The 25,654-nt window shown below is 41.9% G+C and overlaps 1 protein-coding gene across 1 annotated transcript in view; it reads left to right on the top strand.

Annotated features, from left to right (window-relative positions):
• Positions 1–25,654, top strand: part of LOC143769703 (alpha-2-macroglobulin-like) — a 78,726-nt gene that overhangs the window by 36,824 nt on the left and 16,248 nt on the right. The window contains exons 17-23 of the mRNA XM_077258488.1: positions 10,431–10,530; positions 12,696–12,810; positions 14,037–14,262; positions 17,442–17,568; positions 18,897–19,018; positions 21,027–21,084; positions 25,255–25,338. Coding sequence (XP_077114603.1) covers positions 10,431–10,530; positions 12,696–12,810; positions 14,037–14,262; positions 17,442–17,568; positions 18,897–19,018; positions 21,027–21,084; positions 25,255–25,338 — 832 coding nt within the window. The remainder of the gene's footprint in view (positions 1–10,430; positions 10,531–12,695; positions 12,811–14,036; positions 14,263–17,441; positions 17,569–18,896; positions 19,019–21,026; positions 21,085–25,254; positions 25,339–25,654) is intronic.

Here is a 25,654-nt window from a genome sequence, read left to right as displayed (position 1 = left end):
CATAATTTGCATGATGTTGTCGTTTTGGGTCTGCCATGGCTGCAGGCCCATAATCCAGTTTTGGATTGGAAAGCTATGTCTGTGTCAAGTTGGAGTTGTCAGGGGATTCATGGCGATGCTCCTTTGGTGTCTATTGCTTCTTCCACTCCTTCCGAGGTCCCTGAGTTTTTGTCGGACTACCAGGATGTATTTGATGAGCCCAGATCTAGTGCCCTGCCTCCTCATAGGGATTGTGATTGTGCTATAAATTTGATTCCGGGTAGTAAGTTCCCTAAGGGACGACTTTTTAATTTGTCTGTACCAGAACATGCCGCGATGCGGAGTTATATAAAGGAGTCTTTGGAGAAGGGACATATTCGCCCATCCTCCTCCCCTCTTGGTGCAGGATTTTTTTTTTGTGGCCAAGAAGGATGGTTCTCTGAGACCTTGTATAGATTATCGTCTTCTAAATAAAATCACGGTCAAATTTCAGTATCCTTTGCCATTATTGTCTGATCTGTTTGCTCGGATTAAGGGGTCCAGTTGGTTCACCAAGATAGATCTTCGTGGTGCGTATAACCTTGTGCGTATTAAGCAGGGGGATGAATGGAAAACAGCATTTAATACGCCCGAAGGCCATTTTGAGTACTTGGTGATGCCTTTTGGACTCTCTAATGCTCCTTCTGTGTTTCAGTCCTTCATGCATGACATCTTCCAAGAATATCTGGATATATTTATGATTGTGTATCTGGATGATATTTTGGTCTTTTCTGATGATTGGGAGTCCCATGTGAAGCAGGTCAGGATGGTGTTTCAGGTCCTGCGTGCTAATGCTTTATTTGTGAAGGGCTCAAAATGTCTCTTTGGAGTACAGAAGGTTTCCTTTTTGGGTTTTATTTTTTCTCCTTCTACTATTGAGATGGACCCAGTCAAGGTCCAGGCTATTCATGACTGGACTCAGCCTACATCTGTTAAGAGTCTTCAGAAGTTCTTGGGTTTTGCTAATTTTTACCGTTGCTTCATCGCTAATTTTTCTGGCGTGGTTAAACCTTTGACGGATTTGACCAAGAAGGGTTCTGATTAGTGTTGAGCGATACCGTCCGATACTTGAAAGTATCGGTATCGGAAAGTATCGGCCGATACCGGCAAAGTATCGGATCCAATCCGATACCGATACCCGATACCAATACAAGTCAATGGGACTCAAGCATTTTAAAATGCGCGCGTGTCCAGCCTCCCGTGACGTCACGGCTTGTGATTGGTCGCGTCGCCCATGTGACCGCGACGCGACCAATCACAAGCCAGAACGTAATTTTAAAATCCTGAAGGACCTAAAATTACGTCACGGCTTGCTGTGATTGGTCGCGTCGCGGCCACATGGGCGGCACGCGACCAATCACAAGCCGGGACTTCACGTAAGGAAGTAAACGCGCGAATTTTAAGCAAACAACGCTGCCGGTTCCCTCGCTGAGGTCCAGGCTGCGTCGGAGAGGTGAGTATAGCAATATTTTTTATTTTAATTCTCTCTTTTACACATTATTACATTAATGTTGTTTCGATACCGATACCCAATACCACAAAAGTATCGGATCTCGGTATCGGAATTCCGATACCCGCAAGTATCGGCCGATACCCGATACTTGCGGTATCGGAATGCTCAACACTAGTTCTGATGTGACTAATTGGTCTCCTGCGGCCGTGGAAGCCTTTCGGGAGCTGAAGCGCCGGTTTTCTTCAGCTCCAGTCTTATGTCAGCCAGATGTCTCTCTTCCCTTCCAGGTTGAGGTTGATGCTTCCGAGATTGGAGCAGGGGCTGTTTTGTCACAGAGAAGCTCTGATGGCTCTGTGATGAAGCCATGTGCTTTCTTTTCAAGAAAATTTTCGCCTGCCGAGCGGAATTATGATGTTGGTAATCGGGAGTTGTTGGCTATGAAGTGGGCATTTGAGGAGTGGCGACATTGGCTCGAGGGAGTGGCATCGCGTGGTGATCTTGACTGATCACAAAAATCTGATTTATCTCGAGTCTGCCAAGCGCCTGAATCCTAGACAGGCTCGTTGGTCGTTGTTTTTCTCCCATTTCAATTTCGTGGTCTCGTACCTGCCTGGTTCGAAGAACGTGAAGGCTGATGCTCTTTCTAGGAGTTTTGTGCCTGACTCTCCGGGAGTTTCAGAGCCGGCTGGTATCCTCAGAGAGGGAGTGATTTTGTCTGCCATTTCCCCAGATTTGCGATGAGTGCTGCAGAAATTTCAGGCGGATAGACCTGACCGTTGCCCACCAGAGAGACTGTTTGTTCCAGATAGATGGACCAGCAGAGTTATTTCCGAGGTTCATTCTTCGGTGTTGGCAGGTCATCCTGGGATTTTTGGTACCAGAGATTTGGTGGCTAGGTCCTTCTGGTGGCCTTCCTTGTCGCGGGATGTGCGTTCCTTTGTGCAGTCCTGTGGGATTTGTGCTCGGGCTAAGCCTTGCTGTTCTCGTGCCAGCGGTTTGCTTTTGCCTTTGCCTGTCCCGAAGAGGCCTTGGACGCACATTTCCATGGATTTTATTTCGGATCTTCCAGTATCTCAGAGAATGTCTGTCATCTGGGTGGTGTGTGATCGTTTTTCCAAAATGGTCCATCTGGTGCCCTTGCCTAAGTTGCCTTCCTCCTCCGAGTTGGTTCCTTTGTTTTTTGAGAATGTGGTTCGCTTGCACGGCATCCCTGAAAATATTGTGTCTGACAGAGGATCCCAGTTTGTGTCCAGATTTTGGCGGATTTTTTGTGCTAAGATGGGCATTGATTTGTCTTTTTCGTCGGCCTTCCATCCTCAGACGAATGGCCAAACCGAGCGAACTAATCAGACGTTGGATACTTATTTAAGATGTTTTTTTTCTGCTGATCAGGATGATTGGGTGACTTTTTTGCCATTGGCCGAGTTCGCCCTTAATATTCGGGCTAGTTCTGCTACTTTGGTTTCGCCTTTTTTCTGCAATTCTGGTTTTCATCCTCGTTTTTCCTCGGGTCAGGTTGAGCCTTCTGACTGTCCTGGGGTGGATTCTGTGGTGGATAGGTTGCAGCAGATTTGGAACCATGTGGTGGACTATTTGAAGTTGTCACAGGAGAAGGCTCAGCGCTTTGCCAATCGCCGCCGCGGTGTGGGTCCCCGACTTCGTGTTGGGGATTTGGTATGGCTGTCTTCTCAGTATGTTCCTATGAAGGTCTCCTCTCCTAAATTCAAGCCTCGCTTCATCGGTCCTTATAAAATTTTGGAAATCCTTAATCCGGTGTCTTTTCGTTTGGACCTCCCAGCATCGTTTGCCATTCATAATGTGTTCCATAGGTCTTTGTTGTGGAGGTATGTGGTGCCTGTGGTTCCTTCTGTTGAGCCCCCTGCTCCGGTGCTGGTTGAGGGCGAATTGGAGTACGTGGTGGAGAAGATCTTGGATTCTCGTATTTCTAGACGGAGGCTTCAGTATTTGATTAAGTGGAAGGGCTATGGTCAGGAGGATAATTCCTGGGTTGTCGCCTCTGATGTTCATGCGGCCGATTTGGTTCATGCGTTCCATGCGACTCATCCTGATCGCCCTGGGGGTCTTGATGAGGGTTCGGTGACCCCTCCTCAAGGGGGGGGGGTACTGTTGTGAACTCTATTTCTGGGCTCCCTCGTGTGGTCACAAGTGGTACTGTGTGAGTGCTGTCTTTCTGCAGGTTTGTGGCTGGCATCAGCTGTCTCGTTATCTGTGGGTTGGTTTCCTATTTAGCTCAGCTGGACTCTCGGTCCATGCCTGCTGTCAATGTATTCAGTGCTATTCTGATTCCTTCTGACTACCTTGCTCCCAGTCTCTCCAAGAGAAGCTAAGTGTTGTGAACTGTGTTTCTGGGCTCCCTCTTGTGGTCACTAATGGTATTGTATGAGTCATGTCTTTCTGCTGGCCTGGGCTTCAGCTGTTTCATTAAACTGTGGGTGTTCCCTATTTAGTCCTCCTTTGGACTCAGTCTCTTGCCTGGAATCAATGTATTCAGTTCTATTTGGTCTCCTCCTGATTCCTTGCCATCTGACTCATTCAAGAAAAGCTAAGTCCTGTTTTCATTCTTTGGATCATTTGCATTTTCAGTGTTTTTTGTCCAGCCTGCTCAATATGTGATTTTCTAGCTCGCTGGAAGCTCTAGGGGGCTGATATTCTCCCCTCACATTGTCAGTCGGTGTGGGGGTTCTTGAATATTCAGCGTGGATGTTTTTGCAGGGTTTTCTGCTGACCGCATAGTTCACTTTCTATTTTCTGCCTATCTAGATTAGTGGGCCTCACTTTGCTGAATCTAGTTCATCTCTACGTTTGTGTTTTCCTCTTGCCTCACCGTTATTATTTGTTGGGGGCTTTCTATATCTTTGGGGTTTAATTTCTCTGGAGGCAAGTGAGGTCTTATTTTCCCTCTAGGGGTAGTCAGTTCTCCGGCTGGCTCGAGACGTCTAGAATCAACGTAGGCACGTTCACCGGCTACTGCTAGTTGTGTGTTAGGATCAGGTATGCGGTTAGCCCAGTTTCCACCTCCCTAGAGCAGTTCTTATGTTTTTGCAGACTACCTGAGATCCTCTACCACTAGGATCATAACAGTAATCCAGGCCAAAAAGGAAATGTTTAATGCATCACAGAAGTGGGATTAAAAAGAAGTTCGGAGTATTTTTTTATTTTTTTATTTTTTTTTTTTGTGTTGTTTTTCCTTGCTGCAGTCTGTCTAGCTTCTTTCTTCCCCTTATTCTCTGAGTGGTTTGGAGCTCTGCTGCAGACATGGATTTTCAGATTCTGACTTCTAGTGTGGATCAGCTTGCTGCAAGGGTGCAAAGCATTCAGGATTTTGTCACTCATAGTCCTATGTCTGAACCAAAGATACCTATTCCTGAGCTGTTTTTTGGAGATAGATCTAAGTTCCTGAATTTTAGGAATAATTGTAAATTGTTTCTGTCTCTGAGAAGTTAAAATTGTTATCTCCTTCTTGCGTGGCGACCCTCAAGATTGGGCCTTCTCTCTGGCGCCAGGAGATCCTGCATTGGTGAATGTTGATGCGTTTTTTCTGGCGCTTGGTTTGCTTTATGAGGAGCCTAATCTTGAAAATCAGGCTGAAAAGGCGTTGCTAGCTATCTCTCAAGGTCAGGACGAAGCTGAGGTGTATTGTAAAAAATTTCGGAAATGGTCCATGCTTACTCAATGGAATGAGTGTGCCCTGGCCGCAAATTTCAGAAATGGTCTTTCTGAAGCCATTAAGAATGTGATGGTGGGGTTTCCTATCCCTACAAGTCTGAATGATTCAATGGCTCTGGCCATTCAAATTGATCGGCGTTTGCGGGAGCGCAAATCTGCTAATCCTTTGGCGGTGCTGTCTGAACGAGCACCTGACCCTATGCAATGTGACAGAATTCTAACCAGAGCCGAACGGCAAAATCATAGACGTCAAAATGGGTTGTGTTTTTACTGTGGTGATTCAACGCATGTTATCTCAGCATGCTCTAAGCGCTTAAAAAGAGTTGTTAATCCTGTCGCCATTAGTACTTTACAGCCTAAATTTATTTTGTCTGTAACCTTAATTTGTTCATTATCTTCTTACTCAGTCATGGCTTTTGTGGATTCTGGTGCTGCTTTGAGTCTGATGGATTTTTTGTTTGCCAGGCACTGTGGTTTTGTCCTGGAGCCTTTGGAATTTCCTATTCCTCTTAGAGGAATTGATGCTATGCCATTGGCGGAGAATAAGCCTCAGTATTGGACGCAGGTGACCATGTGCATGACTCCTGTACATCAGGAGGTGATTCGCTTCCTTGTTTTGCATGATGTTGTCGTTTTGGGTCTGCCATGGCTACAGACCCATAATCCAGTTTTGGATTGGAATGCTATGACTGTGTCAAGTTGGGGTTGTCGGGGAATTCATGGCGATACTCCGTTGGTGTTTATTGCTTCTTCCACTCCTTCTGAGACCCCTGAGTTTTTGTCAGATTACCAGGATGTATTTAGTGAGCCCAGGTCCAGTGCCCTTCCTCCTCATAGGGACTGTGATTGTGCTATAAATTTGATTCCTGGTAGTAAATTTCCTAAGGGTCGACTCTTAAATTTATCTGTACCTGAGCATGCCACGATGCGGAGTTATATAAAGGAGTCTTTGGAGAAGGGACATATTCGCCCATCCTCTTCTCCTCTTGGTGCAGGATTCTTTTTTGTGGCCAAGAAGGACGGGTCTTTGAGACCTTGTATAGATTATCGTCTTCTGAATAAGATCACGGTCAAATTTCAGTATCCTTTGCCTTTGTTGTCTGATTTGTTTGCTCGGATTAAGGGTGCCAGTTGGTTCACCAAGATAGATCTTCGTGGTGCGTATAACCTTGTGCGTATTAAGCAGGGAGATGAATGGAAAACAGCATTTAATACGCCCGAGGGTCATTTTGAGTACTTGGTGATGCCTTTTGGACTCTCTAATGCTCCTTCTGTGTTTCAGTCCTTCATGCATGATATCTTCCGAAAATATCTGGATAAATTTATGATTGTTTATCTGGATGATATTTTGGTTTTTTCTGATGATTGGGACTCCCATGTGAATCAGGTCAGGATGGTGTTTCAGGTTCTGCGTGATAATGCTTTGTTTGTGAAGGGCTCAAAATGTCTCTTTGGAGTACAGAAGGTTTCTTTTTTGGGTTTCATCTTTTCCCCTTCTACTGTGGAGATGGACCCAGTCAAGTTCTGTGCCATTCATGACTGGACTCAGCCCACGTCTGTTAAGAGCCTTCAGAAGTTCTTGGGCTTTGCTAATTTTTACCGTCGTTTTATCGCTAATTTTTCTAGCGTAGTTAAACCTTTGACGGATATGACCAAGACTTAAATGGATTGGTCTGCAGGCATCACGTTGCATTTGCAGAGCCCCTGATGTACTCAAACAGTAGAAACCCCCCACAAGTGACCCCATATTGGAAACTAGACCTCCCAAGGAACTTATCTAGATGTGTTGTGAGAACTTTGAACCCCCAAGTGTTGGGGGGTTCAAATTTATAAATTTATACATTTATAAATAAACAGTTTATAACACAGAGCCGTGAAAATAAAAAATCCTTTTTTTTCCCACAAAAATGATTTTTAGCCCCCCAAATTTATATTTTCCCAAGGGTAACAAGAGAACTTGGACCCCAAAAGTTTATAACGCAGAGCCGTGAAAATAAAAAATCTTTTTTTCCCACAAAAATGATTTTTAGTCCCCCAAATTTATATTTTCCCAAGGGTAACAAGAGAACTTGGACCCCAAAAGTTGTTGTCCAATTTGTCCCGAGAATCTTTTTTTTTCCCACAAAAATGATTTTTAGCCCCCCAAATTTATATTTTCCCAAGGGTAACAAGAGAACTTGGACCCCAAAAGTTTATAACGCAGAGCCGTGAAAATAAAAAATCTTTTTTTCCCACAAAAATGATTTTTAGTCCCCCAAATTTATATTTTCCCAAGGGTAACAAGAGAACTTGGACCCCAAAAGTTTATAACGCAGAGCCGTGAAAATAAAAAATCTTTTTTTCCCACAAAAATGATTTTTAGTCCCCCAAATTTATATTTTCCCAAGGGTAACAAGAGAACTTGGACCCCAAAAGTTGTTGTCCAAATTGTCCTGAGTACGCTGATACCCCATATGTTGGGGTAAACCCCTGTTTGGGCGCACCGCAGAGCTCGGAAGGGAAGGAGCACTGTTTTACTTTTTCAGTGCAGAATTGGCTGGAATTGAGATCGGACGCCATGTCACGTTTGGAGAGCCCCTGATGTGCCTAAACAGTGAAAATGCCCCAATTCTAACTGAAACCCTAATCCAAACACACCACTAACCCTAATCCCAACGGTAACCCTAACCACACCCCTAACCCTGACACACCCCTAACTCTAATCCCAACCCTAATCCCAACCGTAAATGTAATCCAAAACCCTAACCCTAACTTTAACCCCTAACCCTAACTTTAGCTCCAACCCTAGCCCCAACCCTAACCCTAGCCTTAACCCTAGCCCTAACCCTAACCCTAATGGGAAAATGGAAATAAATAAAAAAATTTAATTTTATTATTTTTCCCTAACTAAGGGGGTGATGAAGGGGGGTTTGATTTACTTTTATAGCATTTTTTATAGCGGATTTTTATGATTGGCAGCCGTCACACACTAAAAAACGCTTTGTATAGCAAAAAAGTTTTTGCGTCCCCACATTTTGAGACCTATAATTTTTCCATATTTTGGTCCACAGAGTCATGTGAGGTCTTGTTTTTTGCGGGACGAGTTGATGTTTTTATTGGTAACATTTTCGGACACGTGACAGTTTTTGATCGCTTTTTATTCCGATTTTTGTGAGGCAGAATGACAGCTATTCATGAATTTCTTTTAGGGGAGGCGTTTATACCGTTCCACGTTTGATAAAATTGATAAAGCAGTTTTATTCTTCGGGTCAGTACGATTACAGCGATACCTCATTTATATCATTTTTTTATGTTTTGGCGCTTTTATACGATAAACACTATTTTATAGAATAAATAATTATTTTGGCATCGCTTTATTCTGAGGACTATAACTTTTTTATTTTTTCTTTGATGGCAGCTTGTTTTTTGCGGGACAAGATGACGTTTTCAGCGGTACCATGGTTATTTATATCTGTCTTTTTGATCGCGTGTTATTCCACTTTTTGTTCGGCGGTATGATAATAAAGCGTTGTTTTTTTCCCTCGGTTTTTTTTTTTTCTCCTACGGTGTTCACTGAAGGGGTTAACTAGTGATATAGTTTTATAGGTGGGGTCGTTACGAACGCGGCAAAACTAAATATGTGCACTTTTATTGTTTTTTTTAATTTAGATAAAGAAATGTATTTATGGGAATAATATTTATTTTTATTTTTTTATTTAGGATTTTTTTTTTTTTTTTTACACATGTGGAAATTTTTTTTTTTACTTTGTCCCAGGGGGGGACATCACAGATCACTGATCTGACAGTTTGCACAGCACTCTGTCAGATCACCGATCTGACTTACAGCACTGCAGGCTTACCAAGCGCCTGCTCTGAGCAGGCACTTGGTAAGCCACCTCCCTCCCTGCAGGACCCGGATGCCGCGGCCATCTTGGATCCGGGCACCTGCAGCGAGGAGGAGGTAAGAGACCCTCGCAGCAACGTGATCACATCGCGTTGCTCCGGGGGTCTCAGGGAAGCACGCAGGGAGCCCCCTCCTTGCGCGATGCTTCCCTGTACCGCTGGCACACCGCGATCATGTTTGATCGCGGTGTGCCGGGGGTTAATGTGCCGGGGGCGGTCCGTGACCACTCCTGGCACATAGTGCCGGATGTCAGCTGCGATAGTCAGCTGACACCCAGCCGCGCTCCCCCCGTGAGCGCCGCCGATCGCGCTGGACGTACTATCCCGTCGGTGGTCATACGGGCCCACCCCACCTCGACGGGATAGTACGTCCAATGTCAGAAAGGGGTTAAAGGCACGGGCCACAGTCAGGTGTGAGCCCAACGTGGCTCATTAACTATCTCAAATGGGGGGTAGTCAGGTAACAGACGATCAGGACAACTACTCTCTCCCCACGTCAGGGTGCAAGTCTCAGTACCTTGTGTGATCTCTCTTGGGGCAGCAAGTCTGCGGTACTCACGGTCACGTCATGTACAGCACCTGGTACTCCCTGGTTATCACTAGGCACACACCGCACCTCCCGCTCTCCCTGGTCCCCGCTGTTGGTCGCAGGTGATGCTGGTCTCTTTCGTGCTGGTGCTCTCGACTGGAGCACTCCTCTCTATGTCTGCTGCGGCCCTGTGTGCGCGGCTCTGCATACCTCTGTTCTGCACGGCTCTGCTCCACTCTGCACATCTCTGCAGCGGTTTCAGTCTCTGGCGTGCTACTGTACACGCCTGTCTCTGCAGGTGACAGAGCCCCCTCTATGCAGCCTGCTACAGCGCCAGTACTCTCTGAGGGCAAGGGAGACCGAGTGCGCCACTCACTGCTCTGCACGCTGCTCTGCTCTGGCCCGCAACTCTCCTTGTGCACGTGCTTCCTCCTCTCTGGCTGTGCGCCATTTCTGGCTCTCCCCACCCCCTCCTCTCAGCAGGAAGCGCTGTCCCCCTCTTCATTCCCTACGGCAGCAGGGGAAGGTCCGCCTCTCTCAGGCTTTCCCCAGGAGACAGAGAATGCAGCCCCTTCAGTTCCAGACCCGGCATGCAGGTACCCGCAGTCCGGTCCGTCTCCTTACACCTGCACATGAGGAAAGAGACATAGCGAATCAGCAAAACTATACTACATTTCTAATTGGAGGTATATGCTAATATTATTATTATTATTACACCTACTACGTATTGGGATAGGATCTTGGAGATTGGAATACTCCTATAACTAGGGATAAAAATTGCATCCGAAGAGTAGCTGCATTGCTTAAAAAACATACTTTCACATTTATGATCAATTCACATTACTTTGCATTTCCTCATAGGCTCTAAGCTTAAAAATATTTACAAGTGCAGATATTAGGAAGCTTCCGCAATGTCATGAAGTGCGTTCATATTTCTTGATGCCAATGATAGATTTAGAAGGTAAGTTCGCTATAGATATATAATGAAATCAAAGAAGGAATGGAGACTATATGTTCCGTCTTACTATTATTATACAAATTGTGTCTTCAGAAAGGAAGAGGACTAGAACTCTAGCGCCACCTATTGGAAGTAGCAATCCTAACAGTCAATGTCGACCTTTTATTATTATACAGTAATGCATTTCACTAATTATTTTAAAATATAAATTCACCTTTTAACCATTTTCAAGATTTCTCTTTGCTGTCAATGAATGGAAGCATTCTTCTTTTTAACATATTATACCAAAAAAGAAAAGGAGTATATATAAGTTATATAACCTTATTTAAATTAAAAAAATATATACGGTATATACAAAGTCGGTTCAAGTAGACACCTCAAGCTTACACATACAAAACTACTTGAACACTGAAATCAATCAAAAAAAAAATAGTACAAAAAAATCTTATTCAAAAAATGACAAAACTTTATTGGAACACCAATCAAGATACACCGCCGAAAAATAAAAAAGAAAAAGACTAGACATGATAAAAACATATAACATGTAATTAAAAACAAGGGGAGCAGGGTATCACATACAATATAAACATGATCTATGGTAAGATTAGGAGAATATCATAAGCGTGAATATCAATACGTGTTGTTAATAAAGTGCTGTGCATATAATTAATCCAAATGGTATTGGAAAAAACATAAATTAGAAAAAGTAAAAGGAATGCTTAATACATTCAAGGCGGTGTATGTATGTTTATAAACACCACAAAGTACCAAAGTACAACTGATGGTCTATAAACATCTCCATGAATGATAGAAATAAGGTATACTAACCAGGATTCATCCTATGTGTGGTGCCACTGCTGCCCCCCCACTCCAACGCGCGTTTCACATGTTGCTTCGTCATACACCCAAATATATTTAGACCTCAGACCAAAAATTATTTCAGACTCAAGACCATACTCTTAAATAAATTTTGACCCAAGACTACACTCTAAATTAATTAAAGGGACTCTGTTAGCAGGTTTTTGCTACGTAAACTGACAACAGCAAACTGTAGAGAGAGAGAGACCCTAATACCTGTGCTATATAACATAGTTTACTGAGTGCCGCAGTTACGATTCAATCACAGTTTTACCTGGTGTATATTTAGCAGTGCTCAGAATGCTGAGCTGTGCATAGCCCCGCCCACATCACTGATTGACAGCTTTCTGTGTACACTGTATATTGACGGAAACCTACTAATCAGTGGTGGGGTGCATGGTTGCATCAGGTGGCACGTGACTAGTACTCTAGAGATAATCTCCAACTGATAAAACACAGAATTTATTACAACAGCAAAACGCAGAGTAATAAGTGAAACATCCCGGCAATCATATTTTATGCCCCTACATCATGGTGTGCTCAGGTTACGTAACCAAAACTTGCTGAGAGATTCCCTTTAAGACCACAGACTAAAACCCTAACTCAATTCCGACCCTAGATTACAGTATAAATTAAAGGAGATACCAGACCAGACCCCTAAATCCACACTGTAGGGAATACTTCTCGACAATCTTATCCTCCTTGCTCCTGACTACTTTTCAACTCCAGATGTCCTGATGCTGAATATTTAGTACCTTATGGGTGAGCTGACCCAGGAATAAAGCTAAGGATTGAGTAATGTAGATCCACAGTGGGGTCTGAATTAGGGCTACATTTTTTTCATGTAGTTCAATAGATAGCGACCAATTAAACATACTGGCCAAGTGGTCTATGGGGGCAACTGCACCTGTTGCCTTACACCCAAACTCTACCCCTGCCGAGAACCAATCAATGTCTAGTTCTGCTCACATACAGTATGTGCAGTGGGTCTGTAGATAGAGGCATCATACAGGTCCCTGTCAACAGCCAGGGGTCTGTGAATACTGATCATCACTGCAATTATGGTCTAACAGCATCTTTCCTGGTGGAAACTAAGAGAAGTCAATGGCGGATAAAGTGGCATCTCCACTATGGGCAGTACAGAAACCAAGATAAATAAATATTCAGCCTGATGTCCTAGCACAACAATCCTTAAAAGATGCCTCACCTACATCTGTTTCTATAAGTTGTTCAGTAGAATGTGATATGCAGTCTGATTTTTAGTTATTTTTCATTTGCTTTTTTATCCTTGTGTGTCTTTTTTTTCTAAGACTCTGTTGAATATAATACAGATGTTAACATCATATATTCACGAGAGCCCCAAAAAATTGAAAAATTAAGAATATATTTCCCTGAAACCTGGATTTGGGAACTTGTGGCAATTGGGTAAGTTTTATACTAAAGTCTTTATAAAAAAAATGCTTTTAATAATATATCAGCTGTTGACAAGATAAGGAAACTGTTCTGCCTCCACATAAGGCGAATGGAGGTTTAGCTGAGTGATAAAGGGGCTGTGGGAATCCTTACTTCCGTGTTCCTCGATGGGGAGCAAACAGGACCATTTGTACGTTCAGCATCTGCAGAATTGAATGTAGAACCACAGCGTTGGTACAATTCAAATCTTGGTTTATTAGAACCTGAATACAGCACAATACTTGTGGGTACAATGCGGAAACTTTCTATGATGTCGCTGGCACAGGTAGTTGTTTGCTAATGTTTGGTGGTGGTGGTCAGAAATTGATGCCTTCACAGGCCCAGTAAGTGTGTGTCTTGTCTCACAGCATGAATAAAAGAAAATGGCTGCTGAGAGCAAGTGACCCATGAACTGCAGCGAAGACACAGCCATATGAATACTAAATTAGAATTACAGATATAATGAGTAACAAATATTGGCCAGCCGACGGCACATAACAATATGTGTACCAATAGTAATACACCTGACTGATGAAGCAATGCAAGACTTATACTGTAAAATATACAAACTGAACGGCTGAATAGTAATTATAGCTGGGGAACAGCACAGAAACCACACAGACACCCATCGCTTTTTGCCTTTTTTTGTCATTTACTTCACTGACATCACTGGCCAACGTTCATTGGGTTGCCCAGGATTAGCAAAACAGAGCCACAGCAATCCACAGGTTATATTTGATATTGCAGCTCAGCATTGATCAATTTTATGCTGAAATCCCAATTTGAATGAATAAATGAAATAATTGCTGACTCAATTCACAACATAGTGCACACAACCTACTGTAGTCAATAGCTCAATATGCCAAGATTTTTATTAATGGGACTCAGTGGTCCATCGGATGGGTTGAATTGGGTCAAATGCACACACAGGTGCACTGGGGACTGGCTGATGGAACTCCCTGCTGGTCAAAAAGCATCTGGTTTATCTGGATGTGACACAACCTATAAAAGCCCCTTCTGCACCTTCACAGCCCTCATCTACTCATAATGCAGAACACTGGGACTCCTGGCAGTCGGACCCCCACTGATCAGGATAATACACCCAGTTATATGTCTTCTGAGCTTCTGCAAGGAAACTTTCTTTAAACAATTGCTAAAATATTACTACACAAATCCCTTTATATTCTTGTTTTATCTAGAGAATCTGGCAAAACTGAAACCCACCATAAAGCTCCAGATACCATCACTGACTGGAATGCAGGAGCCATTTGTATGGGACCCAGTGGATTTGGACTTTCACCTTCATCGTCCTTACGAGTTTTCCAACCATTCTTTGTGGATCTTACCCTTCCATACTCTGTTGTCCGAGGAGAGACGTTTACCCTGAAAGCTTTAGTCTTTAACTACCTGAAACAATGCATAAAGGTAATTAATGTGATGATGTATAAGTATAACTTGTTCTCTTAGAAGTGCAAGGGTTAATCATACCAAAGACAGGTCTGGATATAGTTCCCAAAATATAGTGTCATACTTTAGAGAAAAGAATCTGCGTTCCAAACACTTCATCTGTGCAGGACAAAATCCCATTTATTTTTCTGGTTTTCACTAATCACATTATAATTAATAGAGGTAAAAAGGAAACTGTCAAGATTAGCCAGCCTGTGTGGTGGGAATGGAGAGCCTTGGAAGTCCAAAACAGTTTTTTATTGACATCAATGCATTTCTGCATCAGACCGGCGCCTTTCACAACATATAAAAACCAAATGTGTTACACTTGACTTTTATAGTTTGAGAAATATGCCGGTCTGGTGCAGAAACTCGTTGGTTTACTGAAACCCGATTGTGTTATGCCTGCACCTTCAGGTGAGCACCACCATCGCGTATACTTATCCTTTACCAGACAGTGTTGCCCTATTTTGCATCTACTTCTGTCCTTCTCCAAAGCTTCTCAACCAACTAAATGTGACGGCTCTTGGTAGCTGCAGGACTTTATGGACACTTTTTATATACCCTGCTACCCCATTAGACCAGCCAAACCTTGATAAAAGCATTAAATTATGCTTTTGTTTGTCATTTTGATTAGATCTTTTGGCAGGACTTGATCAAGCATTATTTTTGTACATTCTGCATATATCCCAGACCTTTTATCATTTCTCATTCCTAGGTTGAACTTGATGAACATTTGCCTTTTTTCAACCATCTTAACTATGTAACTATGTTAAATTGATAATTGACATTCCAACTTAACCCCTTCCTGCAAATATATGTTGTATTCAGGTCCTGTGAAATTTCTGAATCCTAATGTGTGGAGGGGGCTCAGGAGCAGAACTCTCTCTAGACACGGCAGATATCGGCTATATTACATAGCCCGCACCTGTTTCTATAGCCATTCAAATGTCTCCAATAGCGGCATTTAAATTAATCAAGTGCTAGGGACCGAATAATATTGCACGCCCCACTTTTTCAGTTTTGCCCCACTTTTTCAGTTTTTGAATTTCCGCAAAAATTTAAAATAACCAATAAATTTCGTTCAACTTCACAATTGTGTTCCACTTGTTGTTGATTCTTCACCAAAAATTAACATTTGGTACCTTTATGTTTGAAGCACGATATATGGGAAAAGGTTGAAAAGTTCAAGAGGGCCGAATACTTTCGCAAGGCAGTGTATGTATGTATGTATATACAGTATATATATATATATATATATATATATATATATATATATATATATATATATATATATATATACAGTGCAGAACAAAAGCTTGGACACGCCTTCTCATTTAAAGATTTTTCTGTATTTTCATGACTATGAAAATTGTACATTCACACTGAAGGCATCAAAACTATGAATTACCACATGTGGAATTATATACTTAACAAAAAAGTGTGAAACAACTGAAAATATGTCTTATATTCTAGGTTCTTTAAAGTAGCCACCTGTTGCTTTGATGACTGCTTTGCACACTCTTGGCATTCTTGATGAGCTTCAAGAGGTAGTCACCGGGAATGGTCTTCCAACAATCTTGAAGAAGTTCCCAGAAATGCTTAGCACTTGTTGGCCCTTTTGCCTTCACTCTGCGGTCCAGCTCACCCCAAATCATCTCGATTGGGTTTAGGTCTGGTGACTGTGGAGGCCAGGTCACCTGGAGTAGCACCCCATTACTCTCCTTCTTGGTCAAATAGCCCTTACACAGCCTGGAGGTGTGTTTGGGGTCATTGTCCTGTTCAAAAATAAATGATGGTCCAACTAAATGCAAACCGGATGGAATAGCATGCCGCTGCAAGATGCTGTGGTAGCCATGCTGGTTCAGTAGGCCTTCAATTTTGAATAAATCCCCAACAGTGTCACCAGCAAAGCACCCCCACACCATCACACCTCCTCCTCCATGCTTCACGGTGGGAACCAGGCATGTAGAGTCCATCTGTTCACCTTTTCTGCATCGCACAAAGACACGGTGGTTGGAACCAAAGATCTCAAATTTTGACTCATCAGACCAAAGCAAAGATTTCCACTGGTCTAATGTCCATTCCTTCTGTTCTTTAGCCCAAACAAGTCTCTTCTGCTTGTTGCCTGTCCTTAGCAGTGGTTTCCTAGCAGCTATTTTACCATGAAGGCCTGCTGCACAAAGTTTTCTCTTAACAGTTGTTGTAGAGATGTGTCTGCTGCTAGAACTCTGTGTGGCATTGACCTGGTCTGTAATCTGAGCTGCTGTTAACCTGAGATTTCTGAGGCTGGTGACTAGGATAATCTTATCCTCAAAAACAGAGGTGACTCTTGGTCTTCCTTTCCTGGGGCGGTCCTCATGTGAGCCAGTTTCTTTGTAGTGCTTGATGGTTTGTGCCACTTCACTTGGGGACACTTTCAAAGTTTTCCCAATTTTTCATACTGACTGACCTTCATTTTGTAAAGTAATGATGGCCACTTGTTTTTCTTATCTGCTTTTTTCTTGCCATAATACAAATTCTAACAGTCTATTCAGTAGGACTATCAGCTGTGTATCCACCAGACTTCTGCACAACACAACTGATGGTCCCAACCCCATTTATAAGGCAAAAAATCACACTTACTAAACCTGACAGGGCACATCTGTGAAGTGAAAGCCATTCACAGTGACTACCTCTTGAAGCTCATCAAGAGAATGCCAAGAGTGTGCAAAGCAGTCATCAAAGCAAAAGGTTGCTTCTTTGAAGAACCTAGAATATAACACATAATTTCAGTTGTTTTACACTTTTTTGTTAAGTATATAATTCCACATGTGTTAATTCATAGTTTTGATGCCTTCAGTGTAAATGTACAATTTTCATAGTCATGAAAATACAGAAAAATCTTTAAATGGGAAGGTGTGTCCAAACTTTTGGTCTGTACTGTATATAAATACTATGTAACATGCTCGCAAATGACTGGAAGTTTAAATCCTTTAAGGAGATTAAAAAATAAGGTTAAAAAAAGAGAAAAGTTTTTAAAAATCTAAAAAATATATATATATTAGTCTATGAAATGCAAGTGACATCTAAATTTTACACGTGTAAAACGTACATACATCTTTAGCTAGGAGTTATAGCATATCATATTTTTACTGGTTTAACCCTTTATTTGTCAGGTGCGCATTACCCTGCAGACCACTGATGAGTTAGAAGAGACACATTGTGCTGACTGTGAATATAGCAGCTGTGTATGTGCGGATGAGAGCAAAACCTTCTACTGGAACTTGAAAGGCTCTAAACTGGGTATGATGGGACCTTGTTATGATGGCAGTGTGGCCCACTATATCCCCACCTATTCTATGGCTACAACACCTGAGCCCTCATGCTTTTAATCAGAACTTAAAGCACCACCCCCATTTTTTTATTGAAGAGCTGTAGTGGTGCTTTTAATCTAAGGTCCCTGTCGCCATCTTCGCCTTCTATTGCCGCTGCTTCCATCGGTCCTCAGCAGTTTGTGACCTGCCGGATCGCTCCAGAGGTCACTTTTCAATGTAACTCTATGAGAATGCTTGTGACCTTTACCTCTGACTTCCAGGCAGTTAGAAATAGAGGTCACAAGATGCTGCCACGCGACTGGAGAGACACCTATAAAAGGTAATGATGGTGGTGGATAAGTGTAACACTTAAGGTCAGGGACCTAAGGTTAGTAGCTCCACTGGAAAAAATGTTGGAGGAGTGCTTTAAATTACAATAAGGTTACTAGTGGCACTAGGCCAGTTGCACACGTCCAAGTTTAATCGCCGAGGGTCTCTTGATTGAACACAAAAGCTGTTGATCTAGGGTCATGAAATAGGCGGCTGAGTCTTACTTTAAAGAGGTTGTTTAAAAAGGCTTGCTTAGGATGATGGACTTCCACTTTGATGATAAACACACAAGGACACAAGTATGTTGCTAAGCCAGCCAAAAAGTTGCTATGACTAAGAATCCAGCACATGTTGTGGTTCCAAACAGATAGACTATATGGCTTTCTTGTTGCCCCAGTATGTTCTGTAAGAGTCCTGTTCCCCAAAAAAAGCCGTACCTCACCAAAAACACAGACCAAGGAGCACATACTTTATATTAAATATTTTTGTTTTAGCTTCAGCTATACAAATTGCCTCTTCAGAGAGAGAGTCTTATAAGTATCCCAATGCTGAGCTGGCGCTCTCCACAAGGAAAAATTTTAAACCTTAACGCCCCATTTAGAGTTTTTTTCCCCAGCCAAACCAGTACTTCGATTTTGCACTGATGAGGGGCAAGTACCTTGAAGCATGTATCAGCACATTGAGTTTCTGGTCTGGCTTCTTATCCTAAGACATGTTGCAAGGCTTTTCCAATTGGTGGTACTATAGTTCCTGTCCTCCTTCTCTCTGAAAAGTCAATTTGGGTATTTAAATTCTCAGGTTAGCATTGCATGGCCTGTAAGTCTTCCTATGCCAACACAGTGCTTTCCACAAGAAGAAAAGTTACTCCTTAAACAATCTTCAGCTATGGCATATTCATGGCCTCTGCTATTTTTATTTTTTTATTTTTTATTGATATAAAGTCTTTTTTTTCTCATTATTTAATTTGTTATTTAAATGCATTTTCAGGAGAAGTAAATGTTTCTGTAAAAACAGAAGCCATAGACACTAAAGAAACTTGTGGAAATGAGATCCCTGTTGTGCCTAAGCAAGGCAGAACTGACACCATTGTGAAGACCGTACTAGTACAGGTGAGGGTGCAACATTTTGCTTTCCACAAAATGGGTGAGAAATTAATTTTACCCTTGTGAATCACTGTTAGTTTGTCATTCAACTAACTCAAAGATTTTGTACACAATCTCTATTTAGATAGGTACTTGAAAAATTGTCATATACAACGCTCCTATAGATTTTGTTTTTTGTTTCTGTCTTTTGTTCCTCCAGAATTTCACTTTATTCCCTGCCCTCACTTTATTTACCTGCGGGTCTACCAGACTTGACAGCACCGTGTGCGTTATCTAACCTCACAGCCAGAGCTTTTACTGCCCAGCCTCAGTGTCCAGCACGACCCACTGCACACTTATTGGCTGTCAGTAATTTGCCCCTGTGTTGTCATCACCCCAGTACTGGTAATAAGGCTACTTTCACACTAGTCCGTCGGTACGGGCCATAGCAAACCGTCGGCCCGACGTACCGATGGACAGTGTGTTAAAGTAGCACAACGTGGGCAGCGGATGCAGTTTTACAACGCATCCGCTGCCCATTGTGAGTTCCAGGGAGGAGGGGGCGGAGTTACGGCCGCGCATCCGCAGTCGAAAATGGCGGACTCGACGCACAAAAAAAGTTACATGGAACTTTTTTTGTGCCGACGGTCCGCCAAAACACGACGCATCCATCGCACGATGGATGCGACGTGTGGCAATCCGTCGCAATGCGTCGCTAATGTAAGTCTATGGAGAAAAAAACGCATCCTGCGGGCAACTTTGCAGGATGTGTTTTTTCTACATAACGACGCATTGCGACGTCCGTCACACAACTTAAGTGTGAAAGTAGCCTAACAGATCAGTGTTTTAAGTCTGTGGAAAGCAGCACCACCAACCACCCCACTGCACTCCACATTCACAGATGTGATGGAGCTTCACATGTGCCCAGGTTTTCATAGCAAATAGTAGAAAAGACAGCGCCTCAAACGTTGGTGAAAAAAAATCACATTTTATTCCGCCTCCTGTGGCAACGTTTTGATCCAACAGATCTTTCTCAAGCTGCTCGAGAAAGATCTGTTGGATCGACAGGAGGCAGAATAAAATGTGATTTTTTTTCACCAACGTTTGAGGCGCTGTCTTTTCTACTACTTGCTATGAAAACCTGTCACATTTTTGCAGAAATGTGGGAAATTTTGACTGGTTCACAAACTTTGAAGCACCATTATACTTACAGTTGGCGACTAGCAACCAGGCCACAAGTCCCACTAACTCCCACTTTGTACACTTGTACTACTTTATTTCCCCCATGTGTCTCACTGCGTTCAGTCTGATCATTATCTGTCATCTTGGCTCTGCAGACTGAATTTAGAAGCTGAGCAGCCACATAGATCCTAAAGAACAATCCTTCCCTTCTGACTTCTCGTCTCACCATAAGGGGTTACCACTAGTGATGAGCGAGTATACTCGTTGCTCGGGTTTTCCATAGCACGCTCGGGTGGTCTCCGAGTATTTGTGACTGCTCGGAGATTTAGTTTTCTTTGACTCAGCTGCATGATTTGCAGCTACTAGACAGGTTGATTACATGTGGGGATTCCCTAGCAACCAAGCAACCCCCACATGTACTCAGGCTGGCTAATAGCTGTAAATTATGCAGCTGATTCAACAAAAACTAAATCTCCGAGAAATACAAATACAAATACTCGGAGACCACCCGAGCGTACTCGGGAAAACCCGAGCAACGAGTATACTCGCTCATCACTAGTTACCACATACATAAACATTCTCAAAAAGGACTAAAAATAATAAAAATAATAATATAAATACCGAGAATTATCACACACATCATCATCATAGTCATAACAATTAAAAAGAAACAATTCTTTTTGAGGGGGAATAATACATGTTATGAGACAGGATGGACTTGTTCACACACTTTGCTGACTTGCAAAAAAACTATCATAAAATCTAACTTACCCTTAATATTCTCCATTTGATAAATATATTTACGGTATTATTAAAAAATAAATATTTAATTGTAATGTAATGGTCTTTTCAGCCTGGAGGTGTCCTAGAGGAGAAAGCACGCAGCTCTCTGATCTGCATCACAGAGGGAGGTAAGGGCACATTTTATTACCCAGTGCTGGAAATGTAATGCAATGAAGTACCGGGTGTACGTCAAATTTAATATGAAGGAACATTTTTTTACACCTCTGTTTTGGAAAAAGGCTGGAAAACGGTATGTGGTTTAAAGGGAACTGTCAATAGAACCAAAGCTGTTGTTTAATGAAACACTCCCATCAAAGTTTTATTCTTTTAATATATTGCAGTCATCATATTAGATAGCACTGTGTACTTACAATTGCTCGTTTTTCTCTTCTACCCAGTTAATTATCCTGTTTTCCATTAGATCTATTATATCACATGATTAAAAACAGACTAACTAAATCCTCCTAAGCTCTATGTAGAAACAGGATGTCTGTATGAGTCATCATCAGAACTACAATTCTACATCACTACATTCCCTGACAGCCCAGCTCTACCCTGTCTTCAACTCCTGACTCATCTGCTGTGTTCCTCCCCTGCCTGTTCCTGGACTTTGCAGTGATGTAGTTCTAATGATAACTCAGGCAGGATAAAGTGACTTCCTGTTTTTACATAGAGCTTAGAAGGATTCAGCTAGTCTGTTTTTAATCACATGATGCCATAGACCTAAAGGAAAAGAGAAGAATTATCCGAGTATAAGGGCAAAATGAGCAATTGTAAGTATGCAATGCCATACAATATGATAACTGCAATATATTAAGATCATAAAACCGTTGATGGGACTGTTTCTTTAAACCCTTCTCCCCCCGGAGCTTTTTTTGATTTTGCGTTTTCGTTTTTCGCTCCCATTCTTCCCAGAGCCATAACTTTTTTTTTCCATCAATATGGCCATGTGAGGGCTTATTTTTTTGTGGTACAAGTTGGACTTTTAAACGACATCATTGGTTTTACCATGTCATGTACTAGAAAACGGGAAAGAAATTCCAAGTGCAAACCCACACTCGTTTTTTGTTTGGCTTTTTTGCTAAATGCTAAATCTGACCTGCCATTATGATTCTCCAGGACATTATGAGTTCATAACCAAAAAGAACCTAGCACTCAACTTGATGCTTTAGAGTGAACTTTATTGTAGTGGTACTCAATAAACGTTTCGGTCCTACACTTGGACCTTCGTCAGTAACGTACTACAGAGTAGAGAGGGGACCAAAGGGTCGGAAGACACACAGAGGCGGCGTCTTACATATGAACCAAATGGGAGCGGTACTGTGGAGACCGTGGCAGATAGTAGCGGGAGCAGACGCGGATTCCACCGCTGGCAGACCAGCGGTGGAATCCGCGTCTGCTCCCGCTACTATCTGCCACGGTCTCCACAGTACCGCTCCCGTTTGGTTCATATGTAAGACGCCGCCTCTGTGTGTCTTCCGACCCTTTGGTCCCCTCTCTACTCTGTAGTATGTTACTGACGAAGGTCCAAGTGTAGGACCGAAACGTTTATTGAGTACCACTACAATAAAGTTCACTCTAAAGCATCAAGTTGAGTGCTAGGTTCTTTTTGGTTATGGTTTAAGAAGGTGTGGGAACCTAACCTTAGCACCATCTCTTCCAGTAGTGCACACGGCAATTTTGTATGATTATGAGTTCATAGACACCAAACATGTCTAGGTTCTTTTTAATCTAAGTGGTGAAAAAAATTTCCAAACTTTGCTAAAAAAAATTGCATAATTTTCCAATGCCCCTAGCGCCTCCATTTTTCGTGATCTCGCGTCGGGTGAGAGCTAATTTTTTGCGTGCCGAGCTGATGTTTTTAAGGATACCATTTTGGTGCAGATATGTTCATTTAATCGCCCATTATTGCATTTTAATGCAATGTCACAGTGACCAAAAAAACGTACTTCTGGTGTTTTGACTTCTTTTCTTGCTATGCCGCTTAGCGATCAGGTTAATCCTTACTTTATTGATAGATTGGGCAATTCTGAATGCGGTGATACCAAATATGTGTATGTTTGATTTTATTTTTATTGTTTTATTTTGAATGAGGCGAAAGGGGGTGATTTGAACTAATATATATATATATATTATATTTTTAAAAACATTTTTTTTAACTTTTGCCATGCTTCAATAATTTCTATGAGAGGCTACAAGCTGGCAAAACTCAATCGGCTCTGCTACATTGAGGCGATGTTCAGATCGCCTCTATGTAGCAGATATACTGACTTGCTATGAGTGCCGACCACTGGGTGGCGCTCATAGCAATCCGGCACTGACAACCATAGAGGTCTCAAGGAGACCTCTGGTTGTCATGCCGATGACCCTCAATCATGTGACGGGGTCATTGATGCTCATATTTCCGGCACAATGGCCAGAAGTGCGATTTAACTAGTTAATAGCTGCGGGTGGATTACGATTCCACCCACAGCTATTGTCACAGTATTTGGTCAGTATTTGTTAGACAAAACCAGGAGTGGGTGAAAGATAGAGAAGTGGTGACGTGTTTCTATTATACTTTTCCTCTGATTGTTCCATTCCTCATTTTGGCTTACAAATACTGATGTAAAATACTGACCAAATACTGAACATATATGAACATGGCCTGATTTTCACAGACAGACTGAATAGAGAAGGTGGAGAAACTTTTTTTTTTTCCCTCCACATCCGAGAAAATCCAATTACACTCTGGACACACTCTTATAAAACTCTGATCAGAGTGTAATTAGCATAATCTGACCGATTTTCTTGGACGAGCCTTAAGAAGAATGATCAAATGTACATTATTTATAGACAATATGTGCCAGCTATTAGGTGGAGAAAAGAGTCTATCTTGCCATTGGCACCATTGTGATAAAGTTTTTTTGCTATATTTGCCATTAATTTTCTATTTTGGGAAAGTATCCAAAATATTATATTATATTATTGAGATCTCTTTCATATTATTTTATCACAAATCCCAAAAATAAATATTTGAAGTTAATGCATTTATCAAGATTGACCTTTTTTTCTAAGCTTCCTACTTTCTAGTCTATCTTGCCTCTAGTAAATTTGAGATCATCAATGCATGTGAGATGAATACTAATGCACATGGCGCAGCCGCTATCCTGTCCTGTGCCATGCTTTAGTCCTGTATCTGTGGCTTTTCAGAATTCTGCTCACAATATAGAATTTTCTAAATAACTTTAGATTCTGATAGATACAATCCATGCATCAAGATACTAAAAAGGCTGTCCAGAAATACTGCCTCCACTCAGAGATTTTGGCAAGTTAAAAACTGTTCTGTGCTGTTAATGTGAATGTCAATGTGCCTAATGATGTTCTCATGAACGAATTAAAGGGGTTGTCCAATTTCCCCCAACATTTTTGTAAAGGAGCATGGGATAAAATACTAAAATAATAAGATATAGTCACCATTTGTAACCTCTGTCACTCCAGAGATCTTCGGTCACATAACCACTGAAACCTGTGATTTTGCGTTTTAAATTTTTCAGAGGATGACATTCAACTAAAGATGAGTAAAAATATTCTAGTGGAATTGAGTTCTGCTCGAATATTACATAAATCCACGTTCTTCAAAATGTGGATTTTTTTGTAATTCACTTCCGTGCAGATTCAGCGAAGTGGCTGCTCTGAAGGGCCATAAAAAAATAAACTTATACTCATCTTCTCACTCACTTCTCCAACACTTCCGCTCCTCACCTTCAACCATCCGGTCCTTGGAGCATCTTCTTATCATTACGGCTCTTGTTGAAATCCCTTGGCCTCCTCTCACTAGGACATGACTTTTGGCTCTGATGAGGCACGGGATGTATTCACGCACGGGCACACAAGTTCATAGTGCACATTGTGATGTCATGATGCAGTGACCTTACAAATGCGTACTCATCACGTACTGGGCCTCATCAGAGCTGGCAGTCCTCACCTAGTGTAAAGAGACCCATGGGTTTTAGCATGAGCAGCTGTGATAAGTAGATGTATGAGTACAACGTGGATGACGGTGAGGAGCAGAGGGTCCGAAAAGTTGGGCGATTAGGTGAGTATCAGTATTTTTTTCAATTTTACATCTTTATTATGCACTGGTGTTTGGAGAAACCCCAGAGCATAACATGGAACGATCAATTCATGGAGAATAACTTCTCTGCAATTGAAATTTCCCGATAACAGGCAAAGACTAATTTTGACTGATCAGCTAATTTCTACATACTACACTTTTAATACTACAATATAAACACTTTTTTAATTTCATATTATAGACCAGCCTAAAGTGGAAGAGATATCTCTGAAGATCCCAAATAATATTTTGGAGGATTCTGCAAGAGCTCATGTAACAGTGTTGGGTGAGATGTCAAATATGTAGATATGCTTATCAGGAACACTATCAGAAATCTAAGTTTCGTATTGGCAAATAGTCAATGTCCTTAAACCTCCTACTATGTCTACTAAACTCAGTATTGTACCATGCTCCACACCTTTGGTAGGAACTCAAGGAAGGTGGTTAAAGGGATTTTCCAGTAAAGTTGTACATAAAATAAAGTTTACTTACTATATAAATTAAAAGTTCTATTACTTTTTGTTGACTTTGGAGCCCTATGCCAGTTTTCTCAAAAGAGTAGCATATTTTTGCACAACCTATACATGCAAAAGGGAGGTGGG

Source organism: Ranitomeya variabilis, chromosome 4, assembly GCF_051348905.1.
Source record: "Ranitomeya variabilis isolate aRanVar5 chromosome 4, aRanVar5.hap1, whole genome shotgun sequence".
Lineage (NCBI taxonomy): Eukaryota > Metazoa > Chordata > Amphibia > Anura > Dendrobatidae > Ranitomeya > Ranitomeya variabilis.
Note: the sequence above shows the minus strand (reverse complement) of the source record. Positions and strands in the feature narration are given on the sequence as shown.